The 18,555-nt window shown below is 47.8% G+C and overlaps 1 protein-coding gene across 1 annotated transcript in view; it reads right to left on the bottom strand.

Moving 5' to 3' along the window:
• Window positions 1–15,050: 15,050 nt before the first annotated feature.
• Window positions 15,051–18,555, bottom strand: part of TNFRSF9 (TNF receptor superfamily member 9) — an 11,494-nt gene continuing 7,989 nt past the window's right edge. The window contains exons 2-6 of the mRNA XM_019511531.1: window positions 18,250–18,548; window positions 17,714–17,780; window positions 17,486–17,616; window positions 17,114–17,239; window positions 15,051–16,269 (exon numbers count right to left, since the gene is read on the bottom strand). Coding sequence (XP_019367076.1) covers window positions 16,142–16,269; window positions 17,114–17,239; window positions 17,486–17,616; window positions 17,714–17,780; window positions 18,250–18,548 — 751 coding nt within the window. The 3' untranslated portion in view covers window positions 15,051–16,141. The remainder of the gene's footprint in view (window positions 16,270–17,113; window positions 17,240–17,485; window positions 17,617–17,713; window positions 17,781–18,249; window positions 18,549–18,555) is intronic.

The following is an 18,555-nucleotide window of genomic DNA, read 5'->3' as shown; positions in this document are numbered from 1 at the left end:
TTTCCTCCCATTTGCACTGGCGGGGTTACATTTCTAACATGTGACTACAGAGTCTGGAGCCATGGCAAGGCATGTTGTGAGTTGTATAAGTTCAAATAAGTAAACTCTTCAGTCTATCTCTGGTCTATCTCTGGTCTGTTCCTTAGCAGTGGTTCTTGGGACGTTCTAGGGTGTGATAATGGTGCCTTGGCCCCAGCAGGTGGCACCCAGCAACCTCCAGAACCAGCCCTGAGCCTGCAGAAGCCCCACTCTTGCCTCAGTTGCTGCAGGTTTTGAATCTGGAAACAAGAGGCCACAAACAAGCTCCCAGCTCAGACACTTCAAACACTGGTTGAGTCAAATAGGATTATAGAGCTCTTAATCTGAAATAAACATGCCCACACAGTTGCTCAGGTACAGATGAAGTCAGGTATCCACAGGAAGCAGCTCATCAGATAAAGTGCCTGTAGCTTTAGCCAGTGCCTGAAACTGCAGAAAGATGGAAAGCCCCTGTCTCCTTCACCCTACCCATGTTCCTCCCTCACTTCTTGGAGAAGCAAGGTCCTGCTTCTCCTTTTTTCCTAGTGCTTTCCTGAGAGACTTGCATTGGTGTGGGGGAACCTTCTTCACAGGAGTTGCCTCCCTGGATCCAGCTCAGAACCCTATCTCTGATAGCAGCCAGGACCAAGTGCTTCAGAGGACAGTAATATATTGGCTCTTCTGACCTTGCAGCCTATGAATCTCTGAGCCATTATCTCACTTTGTGCTCTGCCAAGAACGGGGCAAGATTACAGCTCTGTTATAGCTATTGGTCCTGTATTCACGTAAGGAAGCACAAGTATTTGGTAATGTCTGTAAGATTCATAGATGCTAGACTTGGAAGGGACCTCAACAGAACATCGAGTCTGACCCCCTGCCTAGGCAGGAAAGGGTGCTGGGGTCAGATGACCCCAGCCAGATGCCTATCCAGCCTTCTTTTAAAGACCCCCAAAGTAGGGGAGAGCACCACCTCCCTTGAAAGCCTATTCCAATTTTTGGCCACCCTTATTGTGAAGAAATTTTTCTTGATATATAGCCTAAATCTAGTCTGTCAGTTTGTGACCATTGTTCCTTGTTATCCCAAGAGGTGCCCTGGTGAACAGAGCATCTCTGATCCCTTGCTATGTTCCCCTGATGTATTTGTAGGTGGCCACAAGATCACCTCTCAGCCTTCTCTTGCAGAGGCTGAAGAGGCCCAGGTCCCTCAGTCTCTCATAGGGCTGGTCCTGTAAGCCTCTAACCATATGAGTGGCCCTCCTCTGGATCCTCTCAAGTCTATCAACATCCTTCTTGAAGTACGGTGCCCAAAACAGGATGCGGTACTCAAACTGCAGTCTGACCAATGCTGCATAGAGGGGAAGTATTACCTCCTTGGATCTATTTGTCATGCATCTGATGAAGATGTCTAAAGCCAAGAGTTGAGGGTAGTGTTGCACTTCAGATGTGGCAGGGTGAACAGTTCTGTTTATATCACAAAGGACAATGCTCCATAGTCTCTGTCCTTCGTTCCTAAGCCAGGGGTCATGACCCCAAGTGGGGTCATGGCTTGGTCTCCTCATTGAAATCACAAGCCTTGTGGAAATCCAATTATAGTGTTTGGCTCAATCCAAGAATGGAGGAGCAGAGTCCCTGCAACAGATGATGGGGCAGTAGACACAGGTTCAGTGCCTGATAAGTGGTGGGGTCAGCCAGGGGTGACTGGTGCCAGTGTCCTGGACTGCATGGCTATTTTTGCACTGACCTCCTTCCCTTTTACTAGCAGCTGGTACCCTTGGTTATGGGTTTCCCCACCTACCCATCACATTTCCCTACTTCAGCGTGATGTTTCAGACCAGCTTTCCTTTGAAGAGCTAGGATAGATGCCACTCTCCACAGCCAAGCTCCATGGTCCACCTCGGCATGCTGTGGGTACCAGGGTGAGCATAGAGTATTGGCCTTATGCTGTATACCTGTGGACAGCCCTCTGCCAATCCTGTACCATAGCTCTGTCATGTACTAGTGTACCCCCCTGACCTGGTTGTGATCTTGTTAAAATTGTAGGCAGTCACCTCCTTATTTCATAATGTGTCCATATGTGGACTTTGCAGCCTCCAGTTACCTGCACATAAGAGCTGTAAAGCTGGGTAGCAGAGTTAAATAGCAGCTTTAAAGGGGAGTGTGGAAGATAAGTCAGGAATCCAGTGACTATTGTGGGCAGGGAATGAAAGATGACACTGGTTTGTTTGATCTTCCCTGCAATGTCCTTTCCCCTAATCTCTCTTCCAGCCTAGTTCCCCTGCTATTACTTGGGGTGCTGAGTACAGTTCTAAGGGAGGACTTGAAGGCAGTCAGTGCACTACCAGGAGCAGGGTTTGCACAAGAATGGAGGCTGGAAATAGGCCTATATTTGGAGCTGCTTCCTAAGAATTCTCTGTTACCAGTGATGGAGGATCACACGCACAACTTTTGGGCTCAACTGTCATGCTGATTCTGCTGGAGCCTAACTTGGGGTTCAAATTTGGCATTTCTCTCTTCTCTTAGGCTGAGGCAAGAGTTTCCCTGTCTGCCTGTCGGGTATCCAAAATAGACTGTGCTCTGCTTCTAGCATTATTCCTTACATTTATGTCAGAGCTGGCTGTTTTGTCTGCTTCTTGTACTTTTGAGTTTGTTTGTTTGGGGTTTTTTTGCACTCTTTGACTCCCAGAGAGGTTCTGCCTTCTGATTGGGAGCACTTGTTCTTTCCTGTCTTGTTGAGAAGATGCTGTTTTCAGCCTGCGTAGAAACATGAAGCAGCATTCCCTGGCAGGGGCACTTGCTACATCGGCAGGACAAGGAAGCATATTGGCATTTGGCAGTTCCTGGAGCTTTGTGGTAAAGTATAAAATGAAAGTAAATAAATGAATAAAGGCCTTGTAGGACCCAAACTTTTCTTAATCAGGAAGTGTGTGTAATCAGGTAAGCTTCCCCTTGGCAGTGATTCCACACTAGCCAAACACTCTGTTAGAGAATAAAAATTATGCTCTGCCTTTAAATAATCAATCCAAGTATACTGAGATGGACATAGTGTCTCCATAACTCCCCACCAAAGCTTTTATCTTCATGTGAAAATTGCTGCACTCATGTGATATTCCAGCCTCATGAAGAAATGACTGCAGCAAACTGAGATCACCTACATGTCTTTGTACATTGCATTAAATATACATATTTAGGTACATCTGAAAGTGCTGTGTGCGCCCTGGACTCTTCCTTTCTTGATCAGAAGTGCTTATCAACCAGTGTGCAGTACTCAGAGCTGTGAGTGGCAATCCTAGTCTCAGGCTTTAGGGAATGTGTATGATATATGTTAGGGGAATGCAGCCTCAATTCTAATATTTCCTACCTTTTAAGAACAGAGCCAGGCAAGAGGGGACATTCATTCCCATGGAGAATGAAACTGCTTGCGGACTGCCCATTTGTTTGTTTTTAATAAAATAGTGATAGGTGACTTGATAGCTTCATACCAGTGGTGTTGTGGAGAAGGCAGGGCTGGCACAGTTGTGACCATTCCATGCATTCCCTCTGCCCCAAGTGACACTTTATAAAAATGCAGAACTGATGTGAAGTAAAAGAACTGGGGTAAGCATCTTCCCCCAGGACTGCATAGTTTTACTCAGTGAATTAGACCACCCTCTTCCTTACTGGTTTTGTGTGTTTGGTTTAAACCTTTTTTGAGTTCCCTGAGTATTTTCTGTCCTGGCAGACAGATCCTATTTACAGGAACAAGAAAATCCATGGCACAACCCATGTTGAGAGGTGGTGAGGTCTTAAGCATTTTCCCAGAGATATCCTTTCCTGGCATGCTTTTTCCCCCTCTGCCCAAGTTTCTGGGTTCCACCTTATGCATTTCCAGCCTGCTTTTGCTGCTGATGCTGAAGAGCTTTGGATGGCTAGGGCTGCTTCAGAACAATCATGTTGTTATCCCTCCACCACTGATATGAGAGAGCAAATACAGTGCAGTCCTGTAGCATCTCAAGAGTTTGGACAAGAGCCACTCCTAATATAGGAGGCGTCCTAATGGTCACTGGATTTCTTTCTCTTCTTTGCCATGGGCAGAAGATGAATGTGCACAGATGCTAACTTTAATGCTGCAGGCTTCCCCCTCCCCCCTATCTTTTTGGCTAATTAAATGGTGTCTGTGCAGTGTCAGTGACTCAAATATTAGTACAAATACGTGCACTTGTCAAGAGCTAGGCTGGCCTCCGTCTCGTCAGGAAGCATGACATTTAAAGGGAGGGTCTCAAGGTGACTGAGGAAATGAATTGGCCTCTAGTGGCAGCCACCCACACAACAGCTTCCCCACATGGCACCAAGGTGGATTTCTGCTTATCTAGTGGTTGTCACTACACTAACAAATTCTAGTTCATCCTCTGCAGCTGACAGTAGTTGATACAGAATGTCCTGCTTCTGTGACAGGAAGATGACAAGGTCAGTGCCCTTCCTGGGGTGCAGGTTTCATTTGCAGCATGGCCCATAGTAATAAACTCAGTACTACTTCACACAGCCAAGTGTCAAAAAGGAAACGAGGTGAGCCAGGAGGGTGGACTGGGGGCAGGGAGTGAAGCCTTTGACCCTGCCAGGGCCCCTAGAACACAAAAGGGGTTCTATTGGAGTTCCCTTTGGCTGAACAGCATAAAATGCAGGTTGCCCACTTTCTGGGCAAATTCCTGAGGAGTAAGCCAGCTAGGAACGGAGGAGCCAAGCTCTACAAAATAATTCCACAATCAGGGACTCAAACCCACACTCCTGCCTTAGGAGGCAGCATCATTTCTACCAGGCTGTTGGCTATGCTGGCCCTGCCTGTTTACCAATCAGCTCTTGAAGACAGTACCATGGCAGGGGCAGGATGGGGAAAAGGGGCAAGAAGAGGCAAGCACTGCCACTACCGTGGCTTGACTGGACAGCCATGCAGAGCAGCAGTTCCTTGTGCCCTGACTCCTTGTAGGGCCCAGCAAGCTGTACAAAGAGCAGTGACTGCCCTCCCACCCTGGTCCCAGCCTAGGCATTAACAGTGAGCAGAAAGGGATACAACCTAGGCTGAGTCCCATTCCCTGCCTTTCACCCACACCAAAGCAAGAGTCATGTGCTTTCTGTCCCACTGGGAGGCATCACAGAACAGGTGAATGAGCCTGGGCCCAGTGTAGGCAGACTGGCTGTTGGGCCTGGAGGACCTGGGACCCAACCCAGCTAGCTGGTCTGCTGCTCCCAGAGCAGCACTTCCAGCCAGGCCTGGTCCATTCACCCCTGACTCCCTAACCAATCCAACCCCCAGACCTGCACCAAGCACCCAGTTGCACTCAGACTGCAAATCACACATCCCACCCCATCACACCCCCACCTGCCCAGAGGTATTAATACCAGAGTAGTATCTGTGCGCACACAGTGCATCTACATGAGATGCCTTAATGAAAAGTGGACTGTTCTACTGCATATTAGTGTGTCATGGCAAAAACCATGCTAGTGTGCTAATGAGCAGTAGAATTATTCTACTGTGTTAAGCATCACAAAAAAAATTTGTGCAGGTACTACACCTTTATCTAGTACCTCATATTAGGAGGTACTAAACTTAATGCATAGTAACAAAGGCATATTAAAGAATGTGTAGATGCACCCACTGTGTGATATCCTACACTTGTGCCATCTCTCTCTCTTGCATGCTGTCTCACACTGTGAGCAGTTTCCATCCATAGCCATATAGACACCAAGGAGAACCTGGGGTCCTGTTTGCAGGTCTCCTTGTAGCAGAGCACCCTAGGGCAGTGGGAGGTGCCCCTTGTGCCTAGCATGGCCCAAAGCAGGGATCAGTAGGCCCTTCCCCCCACTCCATCCCAAGGCTGCTAGGTAGGGACATAACTGGGGCCAGTGGCCCCTGTAAGCCAGATTCCCCCCATGATATTATAAGTGTATGGTGAGGTAAGACAGTGCAGGACCTTCTTGTCAGTAAACAAGTCAATGTGGACAGCCATACTAATGATTTTATTCTGCATGGATCATAGTATTCCTTATGGCAGAGTAGCAAACCCCTTGCAAGAAGAACACAAACAAGCAATAAGCAAAATGCTTAAAAGTTGCCTTTGTCAGACCAGTTCAGCTCTGAAATTTGCCAACCCTTTTCCCTGAAAGCAGCCCCCAAGTCTGCATACCTTGCATATGGATCTTGTAGCTACTTTGCCCAGTTGAGACAAGTCCTTACGGTTGTTTGCAGTAATTACACTGCCTGTGTTTCACAGATGTTCCCTGCTCTCCCAGTGAAGCAGAATCAAGATTTAGTGCTTTACTACTTGGCAGAACTGCTGAGGTTCTTTAGGGGGACTCATGGGCATAGTCAATGGCACCAAAGACAGGCATAAGGGATACAGACATAAAGTGGAGGGCCAAAGATGAGGGTGAACAGAGAGAGATTTCAGCCATGTGTGGAACTGGTAACACTTACTAGAGCTGTGCAAAATGGCTGTTTCTATTTGGTTTTGGATTTGGCCACTTTGAGGACAGTGATTCATTTCAGTGTTTAGGATTGCTGTTCTGTTTCATTTCAGCTGAATCTGTTTTGAACAGACTGCAAACTTTGCACAGCCCTACCCAGCCGGGCAGGGCTTGGGGCCTGAGGCCCCAGTGGGGAGCAGGATGGGGATGTGGGTGGCTTATCTGGGGGAGGGTGAGGGCTGCTGTGCTCCGTATAGGCGAGGAGATCCCTGTGCAGATCTCTGATCCCCATCATGCCAGGTTTCAGGGCAGGGAAGCAGCAGAGTGGCGAGCACGCCTAGTGGTCCCTAATGCACAACTTGGCTCCGCAGGGAGCAGGGACCAGTAGTGCCCTGCCACATGACCTGGCTCCACAGAGAGCAGAGATTTGTGCTGGGGTCTCCTTGGGGCCGCTGCCCACTCCGTGCAGCCCTGCGTCACTGGGGCAGTGTGGAGCAGGCAGCGGCAGCAAGGAGAGCCCCGCAGCTCTGAAACTCTGAAATTTTCCGAAACATTTCAAATGCCTGTTTCATTTCAGAGATGTTTCTGAGCTTTCCATTTCAGTTCAGATTCGGTGTTTCAGGCACTGAAATGGCCCAAAACACCTCTGAAATGAAATGGCTGCTGAAATTGTGCACAGCCCTAACACTTACAATTGCTACTCTTCAGTCTGGGGACAGCAAATGCTCTGCATAGCTGAACTGTGTTCAGAGTGCTACAGATATTCTGGATGTGCACAGGTGCATGTATGTTCAGGTGAGCTGTTGCATGCATCTAATAGTTTTTAAATCAGTGAGCTGAGGCCTAGAAGACTGTTACATGTGTAACCCTTCTGCTGAGCACCTGTCAGCAGCAACAAGGGCCGGGTTCAATTTTGGGGATACTAAATATATTTAGTCTCTGGAACACACTAAATGGATTACTAGTGTAACCTGGGTACACTCAAGGGTGTGCCCTATTTTCAATCGGATGGGCTAGGTAGGCAGGAAGGGGGTGCTGTGAGGGGGATGCCAGAATTTCGAGCGGATCCCTCTTTCCACTATAGAGTTAGCCCAAGCCAAAGTTTTTAACTATATACAATGTATTGAGTTACCAACATATATATATATAAAACTCTTTAAGATAGATATAATTACAGATATAAATACAAATATACATATAAAGGTCTGTTAGCTGGAGGAAGTTGGCCCTAGGGAGGTAATTTCGGGTAAGTACCTGTGCCTCAGGCCCAGAAGAGGGGTGGATCCCAGGACAGTCAATCCAGCAAGTTTATACCACAAGTGGGTTAGCTAATAAAGACATCCTTACAGAGCCCATTACATAGAATTAATACACCCAACTATTTATAACAACAACAATAACAATAGATACCGAATAGGAAACATAACTATACCAGATATTAGATGACCCTATCCCGTTTGAGAGACCAAGTTGTTGGAACTCACATAGGGTGCTTCTCCCTCTAGGCCCACTCCCCCCAGGGTCCCTTGCCTGGGGGCACCTCCCCAGCAGGACCAGGGTTCCCAGTAACTCATGGTCCTTCCTCTGGGGCTGTTGATCTGGCCTCTGGGTCCCCACACTGTCTCAGGCCTCCTGGAGCCATCGGCCTCAAGTTGAGGGTTCTTCCCTCTGGGCCCTGTGCCCTCCATTGGGCACCCAGGGAGCTCCTATGGGAGCTGAGCCCTCACTAGCTCTGGTTCCCCAGCCTCATGCTAGGGGTCTTTCCCCTTCCTGGGCCCTACTTTAGGCACCTGGGCTCTTTTAGTTAAATGCTAAGCCACACTGTGGGGCTCTGGTTATCCGGCCTAGAGCTGGGGCTAACTTGAGCAGGCTTGAGCTGCTCTCAGGGTCAGCTCTCCATGTGCCAATCTGCACACCATGCAGGGCCCAAGCAGCCTCAAGCTGCTCCCAGGGCCAGCTCTCTGTGTGCTGATCTGCACACAGACTGCCCAGCTGCTTGCTGGGTTCACAGGCTCAAGTTGCCTTGAGCTGCTCCTAAAACTTGATCCCTGTGTGCTGATTTACGCACCGCTGAAGCTCAAGCAGGGTCCTGAGGATGGCCGTCTCTGGAGCTCCTCTCTCCTCATCATGCCTCATTGTCTCTCCCCAGCCTGCTGAGCACACTCCCCTTTTATACTCTTCCTGTGCTCCACCCCTGAAGTTCTTGGGACCTGGCTGGTGCAGTTCTGATTCAGGTCCAGCTGCTCCTTGCCCCCTCTCTTCAGAAAAGGGTGGGGCATTTGTTCCCTTGTGCTGCCTCTGGATTGAAGGGCGGGCTCCACCAATCAAACAGCAGACCTTGATCCTGCGACTCAACCCAAGCTCCGAAAAGGTAAGCCTGCTACAATTAGGGTGTCCAATAAAACCAACAATTCTTTTTCTCACAAAGCTGTGTAAACACAAAAGGCAGATTTATTACAAAGCATAAAGAAAAACAAAAGTAATCACTAACTATATTTTTAAAGCACTACAAACTACAAAACAAAGTCTACAGATGGTACCCTTTATTGTGGGGGAGGGGGGGGGGGGTCTTTACCCATGTCCAGGCAGTCTGGGACTTGGGACTCCCCAAAGGGTAGCTCCGGGGGCCAGCACCCCTATACCTGCCCTTCAGCAATGGGCTGGAAAAGGGGGGCCCACACCAGAGTCCACTGAGCTGCTTCATGGGTCCACTGCGTCACAGCAAGCTGCTAGAGAGCATAGGTCCTTCTGTATTGCAAAGGGCCCCTTGTTGCTCTCTGCAAAACTGTAGTGCTGATCCTCACTTCCACATGGTGGATTTGAGGGGTGAACAGCAGTTTTCATCAGCATATCGCACCCCAAAGTTTTTAGACCTAATCCCAGCTCTGCTGGGGCAGGAAACTGCAAGAGAACTCGGAAAAAAGCCAGCCAAACAGGAAAACGGCATGACCAGCAACCAGTGCTAAATATGCTACATTGGTCAGGGCACAGAGCCACAAAAGCAACATGTGCCAGGCCCAAATGTGCTGGACCCTGACATACAGCAAAAAAATGTACAGCAGAGCTCTGCAATACAGCTGTGTTGAGACACAAGTGCAGTAAAACAATAAAAAGTGGACTCGGGCCTGTCTTGCACTCAGGCTTGAATATACAACAAAAGAGCACCAGGCCTACTTGGCCTGGACATATAGTCTCAGCCACACTGCTAGGCTGAGACCTAACAGCTAGGAAATAGCAAAAGGGGGCCCAGGCTTATTTTGGCTGGGGCTTGAACTAGGACTAGCACCCAACCACAGTACTTGGTTGGGGCATAAACTGCAAAAGGGACAAAAGAAGGCCCAGGCCTATTTCACTGGGCCTGGACTGGGCAGCAAAAAGCTGACCAGGCTTATACAGCACTGAGACCTGAATAAGCCACAAGAAGTGCCAAGGTTTCACCCTAGCCCAAGTCTGCCAGCCAACATATAGCTGGGATTCAACCCCACGCTGGTGAGCTGTAAAACAGCAAAATGGGCCCAGGCTTATGGCTGCAGCCTGGACATATAGTCTCAGCTATACCATCGTGCAGACACTATAATCCCTGACACAGTAACTACCAGGACCAGAGCTGACTCCAGCAGGGTGCAGGGCCTGGGGCCAATCAGCCCATGTGGGGCCCCACCCCTGCTGCAATCCCACGGGCCCCAGACCCGAAGAAGCTGCCATTGCCATTGTCAGCAGCGGCAGAGGTGGGGCAGCGAGCGGCTTGACAGGGAGCCACCACTCCACCCAGCTCTGCCCCACTGCTGCTCCGCCCGGCTCCATGGGACCCCTCCAAAGCACGGGGTCTGAGGCAGTTACCCCAATTTGCCCCCCTAGGGATGGCCCTGGTCAGGACCCTGTTCCTGGTCAGTCTCCATTAGGGAATGATACTCTCGTGGCATCATCCCATTCAAGGCCTGCAAGGCCAGTAGCTGTCAGGACCCTGTTCCTGGGCAGTCTGCATTAGGGAAAGTTACACTCATGGCATCCTCCCAATCAGGGCCAGCCCACGATTTTTTGGGGCCCCCTGCAGGATATAGTTTTGGGGGCCCCTGATCCATTGAAAAATCAAAATTGTGGTATAAACTCATTGAAATAAAATACTTAGGGCCGGATTGTGCACATGAGGGCTGAGCTGCAGGGGGCTTGGGGTGGGGGCAGCACATGCTGAGGACGCCTGGGTTCCCTCCCCAGCACTGGGGCTAGGGCCAGAAGTGGAACCAGCAACTCTTCCCCCGCTCAGCCAGGAAAGGGCTCTCTGCCTGCATTGATCCCTTTAAACATGGCGCAGGTGGCGGGCGTGGGGTGGGGTGGGGCGGCAAGCAGGGCACAGCACCTTGGTGGTGGGACCCCCTGTGGCCGCAAGTTCTGCAGGATAGGATGGGCCAACCCTGTTCCCACTTAAGGCCTGCATGGCCAAACGAGCCAGTGAGACACATAGCTGTGGTTCAGTGATACAGTTATGCTGAACCCAAAAGAAGTTGCAACAGCAACTAAAACGTGACAGGCTCTCAGCCCTGGCCCAGAGTGCACCAGCAAAACTACCAGGCTTCAACCTTAGCCAGTTTGCCACAGGAATTGATGCTGCCCAAAAACCCAGAAAACAAAAGGAGAAAGGAGTTGGAGAGAACAGAGGTCTCAATCCCTGAGACAGACTTTATCTTCCTGCACCTGAGGCTTTCCCTTCACATAGCTTCAGTCTGCCTCATCAGGAAAGAGCCCCCCATAAGAAGCAGCCCCCCCAGCTCCCAAATCACCATTCAGGGTCCAGCAGCCCCAGACCAGGTGGCCTCAACATTAAATAACTTTTCTGACCTCATCCAGGGCCCCAGCCAACAAGCAGCCTCATTGGAACACAGTTAATGCAGACCAGTGAATTCAAAGGTGGTCAGCACTCCAGGATTGGGCCAGTCATTCAATTGTTTTTACAGGTTCTGCTGAGGAATCTTAAAACAAAGGGTCTGGACACAATAAGGGGGGATGGGAGGTGGTCCTCTCCAGTCCTAGATGAAACAAAATATACAGCACAAACAAGGTACACAGCAAAATAAAACCAGAACACATTTGACCACACACAGCCCCAAGTGTATGTGGATGTTACACATGGCTCATAGAGGAGCAGGCAGGGGACAGTTACAGATTTAGTTTGCTAATTAAGCAATTCCTATATCTGAAATTTCTATCCCAAATGAAGACTTGCAGTTGGTGCCAGGCCTGAGCTGCAGCACTCTCATGGCCATCAGGATGAAAGGGCTGTTTAGCATGTCCTTTAAAGGACAAGCATAGCTTTTGCTGTAGTAAACAGCAGTGATGGCAACAGAGCTCATAAAGCTGAAAGCACTTAGGTTCCTTAGCTGCAGCAATTAGCTTACACACTCACTGGCCTGAGCAAGAACACCTCCAGAAGGAAAGATTGCATCACCTACTGCTGGTGGGCAGGCACCTACCAGAGGATCAAACCTGTCACAGTTAGAGACCAAAGATTTAAAGCCTCCTACAGTAATTTCCATTATGCAATCAGCCCCAGAATTAGGACCTAGCAGTAGTTGTGGGTGGAAAAGACACATTACCTGAAGTACAAGTGTAAGTTTTGTTCACTTGAACTCACTTGCAGCCCTGAGCTCAGCCCCCAACTTCAAAACCCCTGTAGTGTGACCTACCCAGGAACATGAGACCAGAGCCCTCTTCCAAGTCACCAGTTCCCTTTCTCTGCTGATGAAGGCAACCACATCACATAATTGCAGTCAAACAATCCCTTAAGAACCAGCTCCCTCATCATTCATCTGAACCGCATGATATTCAGTCTACAGAAAAAAGCTATGATATACAGAGCTGTTCTTTTTCTTGCTTACCTTAGGATAGGTGGGCAGTTTTCCCTTCTATTTTGATCAGTTGTCTGATCTCTAGGGGACACATTCAGGTACCTAATTGACTTCAGCTGCTAAATTTCTGTTTCTTTCAAATGAATAAATAAAGACTAAGCCAACCTGGTGCAGCACTGGGGAGAGAGGCTGTTGGGGGTATAGCTTTGGGCAACTACACAATCTAAACGTAGATAGACAGTGCACAGAAAATAGCAGTGCTAACATCAGAGTCCCGGCATGCTGTGCAGCTCTTCACTTTAGAGCAGCACCAGGTTGTGATGCTTTTATTTGAATACCTGTTCTGCCAGCTGCCAGGGTCTTTCGCAACTCCATTAGCAGAGGGAGGAATATCACCTTTTTTATGTACTCTTTATGTGGAGTGGTCATATAGGGCACTTGTACAAGTGATGATGTCATGATGTACACGTGATGAAAAATTCCCTTTGTGTGGCTTAATGGCATCACACATTACACCTACATGAGTTTTGTGGGGGTTAAATGGGTTTGCATCATTGCAAACTAAACTACATCCCGATGTAATTTAGTTTGGAACATTGCAGTAATTAGCCAGCTTGCCTCCCGGCAATGGGAAAACCAGGCAGGCTCTGCAGAAAAAAAATGGATCAGGCCCCTCACCACTTCTGCCTTCAGCAGGCTCCTGCAGCCACCCAAAAATGGGCTGGCTTGCCTCTGGGGTAGTGCTGGGAGGTGGTAGGAGGGCGGCTGGGTGTGCTGGGGGCCAGAAAAGGTGGCAGGGATGGTGCACTTGGCACCCGGACAGGCTGCTAGCTTCCCTGAGCCTGCCTGAGCTTCCAGCACCCTGTGCACCATCCCTGCCTTCTCTGGCCACCGGCACATCCAGCTGCCCCCCTGTGCTGCCCTAAGGGCAAGCTTGTTCCGTGGTGGCCTCAGGTGTCCTCCTGGACACAGGAGCTCACTAAAGGCAGAAGCAGGGAAGGGCCTGATCCTTGTTTTTCCAGAGAGCCTGCCCGCCTCTCCCACAGCCACAGGGGCCAAGATGACAGATTAATGGCACAGATTAATGGCTCCCCACAGACAGGAGAGGTGGGCAGGCTCTGGCAAAAAATTAAAAAAGGATTGGACCCCTTGCCACTTCTGCCTTCAGCAGGAGCCTGTGGCTGCCAGGACAATAACATATATACAGTGATGGAAAAAATAAAATTCACTGTTTCAATTTAGGGGGTATAGTATGCAACCCTAAAAACTAAAACCCTCTCACATGTACAAGTGCCCTTAAACACCAGTACCCAAAGCCTCCTTAAACACCAGTTTTCATTGCTGGAGCCAGAGCCACTACAGGGCACAGAGCAGGGAGAAGGGGAAGACAACTTTCAGCTCCATTCTAGTGCTTCCTCCCCTCCACTTTCGTACCTGGGGTTCATGCCCACTTTCCCACCTATTATGTCACTATTTGTACCCAAAGCCTCCATTTCCCGGTTTGTGCAACCCTTAATGACACTCCTTTGTCTCGTGGCTTCAACTATATATTGGGAAAGATACATTGCTGGGCACTAAGGTGGCTGCAGTGAGAATGAACTTTGCAAATGCTTCCCTGGCTCTCAACAACTGACTTCTGAGGGAGGTAGCAGTCTCATGAGCTTCTTTCCAGCTCTCTCTCAGCAGCAGACTTACTGCTGTAGCAAATAAGAGCCATCACTGCTTGCTGCAGCTTGCATGTCAAAAAGCACTAGATTGCCAAAAAGCAGGGACCCGTGCCGCTTGATATTAACACTGTACAGCAAACAGTGACACCTGATTTAAAATAGGTTGCAAGCCATGCAGATAAAATCACTCAGGTTCTACTATATTATCTGTAGACTGACATCTGCTTTGACACCAGAATGGGGTCGCAGCTTCATAGGCATTGAAAACACCTGTTTGAGGAACTCAACCCATGGTACCAAAATAGTTTTCCTTAATTCCAATACCCAGATTTTTACTTTAAATATTTATTCATGCACAAATAATTAAATGCTCAACGTACATAAAGGATCGTGAACGCCTTCTGTGCATGTCCATTAAGGTTCATGTGACTCTCTGAACAATGTACAAATCTTGATAGGACAGTACTTTTATGTCAGGCTTCCACATTCCAGAGATTTGGCTCATTGGACTCCCAGATCAATTAACATACACACTCAGCATGAAGAATCCACTGGGCTAGATGGCAAATTCTGCTATAAATTAACATTGCTCCAATTAAGTCCATTTGCAGTAATCTAGGAATCACCCCAAAATCTTAACACTCAGTAGGATTTCAAGTGGTGCCTTGAGTGCTCAACATAACACAGAGGAAACAAATGGTCTGAAAGTTGTAAATGCTGCCACGTGCCAAATTAGCAGGTTAACTGAAAATAAAAGTCAGTGTGTGGAGATAAAGGGAAAGGGGAATAAGCAGTTCCTCACTGTGGGAAACAAATGGTGCTTACATGTTCAGGGAAAATGCTGCTTCTGAAGTGTTCATTTGCTCACTGGAATACAAACAAAGTCTTGGAATACAAACTTCTAACAGGCTAAATTATTTCAGCTCCTTATCGGGCAGGCTGAACTGCTCTGAAGTTGGCCAATTCATTCGTAACAGATATAAAAAAATCCCACCATCCTTGCTCATTATATTTAAAAATGTTGAATGACCTTGTTAGTCATCCTCATGTTTGGAAAAAAAAAATGCAGAAAGAGGCAAGATGCATAGAAAAGTATTATACAAAAGTATTTTATTTTAAATAAACTTAATTGTAAGAAAAAAAAGTACTGTTTATTTTCAAGTTATGTACTGCACTTACAAAAAAAAACAACCCAAAAAACTTTTTAAAGAAAAGGCTAAGAATTTAACATCACAAGAATGATGCAAGCCAGCTGCACCAATTGCCTATTTCTCACAGACCAAACCAACCACAGATTGTCACAGTATTTCCACTACACCTCCCAAATGAGCTAGCATAACAGGGTTCTTCAGACAACATACAAGGGGTGTTATGAGACATTCTGCAACCATGACTTTCCGTACCGCTTTTAGCTACAAACTAAAAGTAGAATAAGTAGGAAAGCGTTCTGCAAATCAGGACAGAAGTTAACTGCAAAGGGTATGCATGCATGCAAGTGGGTGTGTGTGCACATGTGTGAGAGCATGCAAGGGGGCGGGTGTGCACACAAGTGCAAAAGCATGATTCTGCATGTTGCAACAGTATCCATTATAGATTCTGGATCACATCCAGCCTTCTGGAGTCTGAGGACCAGATCAGGAGTGATCAGGGGTGAGGTAGTCCCCAGCTGAAGTACACTGGAGAGCAGAAGAATGGGAAGTTTGCACACTGGCAGCCTGCACTATACTTGGCACTGAGTGCTACTAGCCTCTTACACTCAGTCTTTCTAATGTTAGCAAAACTATGGCTTGGGCATTTCTTATTAGAAGATCTCTAGAAAAGCAGTTTGGTCCTTGTATAACTGGTACTGTTTTCTTACTAGAGCAAGTCAAAGTACCTTAGAAATAGTATCCCCAGCCTATCAGCAAAGCTAGCAAGTTGCTTTCATTTTTAAGTTACTTCATACAATTCAATTCCACTTCAGTTGGAAAGGTTCGCAAGGACTAATTAAAAAAAGGCTCTGTCTGAGTAAGTGAGAGGTCTTAGTGAAGACTACTTTACCCTTTCCATACCCCACCTATTCAATCTGTAGGCTGGAGGTCACTAACCCTACTGTCCCACCCTGATGCATAATGAAGTTCTTCTCAGCTGTTCTGAAAGGAAACCCAGATTTTGCTGACCTACAGAATCCAGTTTCTAATTCATTGGTGAATCTTTGAATTGTGCCAGTTTGCTGCAGTCATCATATTCCCCTTGCTCTTCCTCTGGAAAGCGGCAGCTGCAGGCATCCTCCTCTTGAGTTGATTGCTCAGGTGTTATATATACTGTGAAGGAGACAATTAGCATGTTATACGATTATGTCTTTTCAAGCACATATATTCTCACCCTCCCTTTCTAATATCTGTCTGATATCTAACCCATCAGATGAAGTGAACTTGGCTTCATGAAAGCTTATGCTTGCTTTATATATTATTTAGTCAGTCTGTAAAGATGCATTATCTACCCTGCCTTTATACTAGTAACCAGCCTCTTTGATAAAAAAAAAAAAATCTGCAATGGGAATAACAAGTAGAGATTTAATATTCAGATGTCCAATGGAAACAGAACAAGGGCACATTTACTTCTACATCAAGGGCAAACTGCTATGGCAGATTTTGTTCATTTTCAGACGGTTATTTTTATATAGGCCTATCACATGCTGGGAGAGAGAGACACACACTTCTCTGAGCTCACAAATCAAGCGAACAACAATGAACCAAGTAACAGGGGACTGAAGCAGAGGAGAAGGGTCTATCCAGCAATTGCACAGGGAGAAGTGGCAGTTTGAAGTTTATCACTGACATTCCTTGAATCAGCATCTTCCTGTGCAATGCATTCACTATCTCTCAGATGGGCAGGAACCTGATTGACTGTCTTTGCAAATCAGTGTTACCACTGAATGGAGGAGACCAGCTTTGAAACATTTCTCAAGATAGAAGCAAGCCTCCTACTACTTGCCCAATTTTTAAATAATGGATAATCTAGACTTTGATTTTTCTTTTCAGAATGCCAGTGTCTGAGTTTCAAGGAACTTGAATCTGCAGCTGTCTTTTAAGGAAACATGAATCTGGATTCCTGTTCTCTACTCACAGTTAGAAACAGAAAGTTAACAGATTGTATCAGTCTTACTTCTCTTGAACATGGCAGGTAGTTTCCTTTTCTTCCAGATGATGAGAAACACCCCCAAAGGAAGCAGAAACACTGTGGCCAGCACCAGGCCCATCACAAGAACAATGTCCATCTCCAAATTCTTCCCTAGGGATCAAAAATACTCTGTAAAAAAAAAACATCACAAAAGTCTCCTGCCATCAAAGCAGCTAGATTATTCATTCCTGAACATCTACACCTATTTTGGGTTTTTTTCTTCAGCATATCTTCTGGCTTCAGGCCAGCGGGCAAATAGAAGGACCTCTAGGTTCACTGTGGGAACAGCAGCAGCTCCACTTTTCTTAGTAACGGATCTATATCAGTCTACTTGGAAAATATTGATCAATAACTCACCTGGCCCAGGGGTAGAAAATGGTATTGTGGGGTAAGTGGTGCTGATGGGTGGAGCCAGACTCCCTGACACATGTCTGCAGATCACATCACTTGTGCTAGTTCCTTGCTTCTGGACCTTATCCTCAGAGCATCTTCAATATACATAGATACATACAGGTGGATAAATGCTCATGGATACATGTACAGGAATAAACAAACAGTGATGAATGAATTGTTTATGGTACTCACTTGGTCCATTTCTTGCAGACCCCATCACTCTGATTATTGAAGGTCCCCCAGGGACAAGTCTCACAACCTTTAAACAAATGCAAGGAGAACAGTGCATTCACATCCCCAATATGAAGCAGAATGCACTATGCATTGTTGGTTCTCATTTGTAAGGGAATAGCTTAGACCAGTGGTTCACAACCAGGATGCCACCAGGCCTTTAAGGGGGCTGTGAAGTGTAAGGAGATAAATGAGGTGTTAGGGAGACAAGCAGGTAAAGTCCAGGCAGGAGCAAACCTGAGCCTGTACATCTCCCATCCTCACTGCCAGGCCCCTCTGCAAAGAGGCAAGCACTATAATCTGTGTGTTGGTTTTGAAATTGGATTAATTCAGGAAAGTTACAGGAGTCCAGCAGGGGGTGCCTTGAGTCCCCCAAAAGCGGGGACCATCAGAGACTTCCACAGACTACATGCCAGACCCGTGGAGCCCAGGATGCCTCTGCGTGGCATCTCCTTGGGTGCTGCTAGGGAAAAGATGAGAGCCCCCTTCCCCACTACCTGTCCCGATGAGCCGCTCGCCTCTTCCGCAGTTTCGGGCGCACTCGCGGCAGTCTTCCCCGGTGCAGCGGTACCCTGGCCTGCACTTGCACTGCGCATCCTCGAACGCAGAGCAGCTCCTGCTGTATGTGAATATCCCTGCAAAACCAAGGCAGCACCTACCTGAACTCGACGGCCGGGAGACCCGCCCGGGCGGCGGGTATCCAACCAGCTGAGCCCGACGCCGCTCACTCGACCGGTGGGCAGGGCCCCCGCCCCGCCCCGCCCCGCCCCGCCCCAGCTGAGCTCCCGAACGGGACCTGCCGG

Source organism: Gavialis gangeticus, unplaced genomic scaffold (assembly GCF_001723915.1).
Source record: "Gavialis gangeticus isolate Ggan-Ray unplaced genomic scaffold, GavGan_comp1, whole genome shotgun sequence".
Classification (NCBI taxonomy): domain Eukaryota; kingdom Metazoa; phylum Chordata; order Crocodylia; family Gavialidae; genus Gavialis; species Gavialis gangeticus.
The sequence above is the reverse complement of the archived record's forward strand: the minus strand, read 5'-3'. Positions and strand labels throughout refer to the sequence as shown.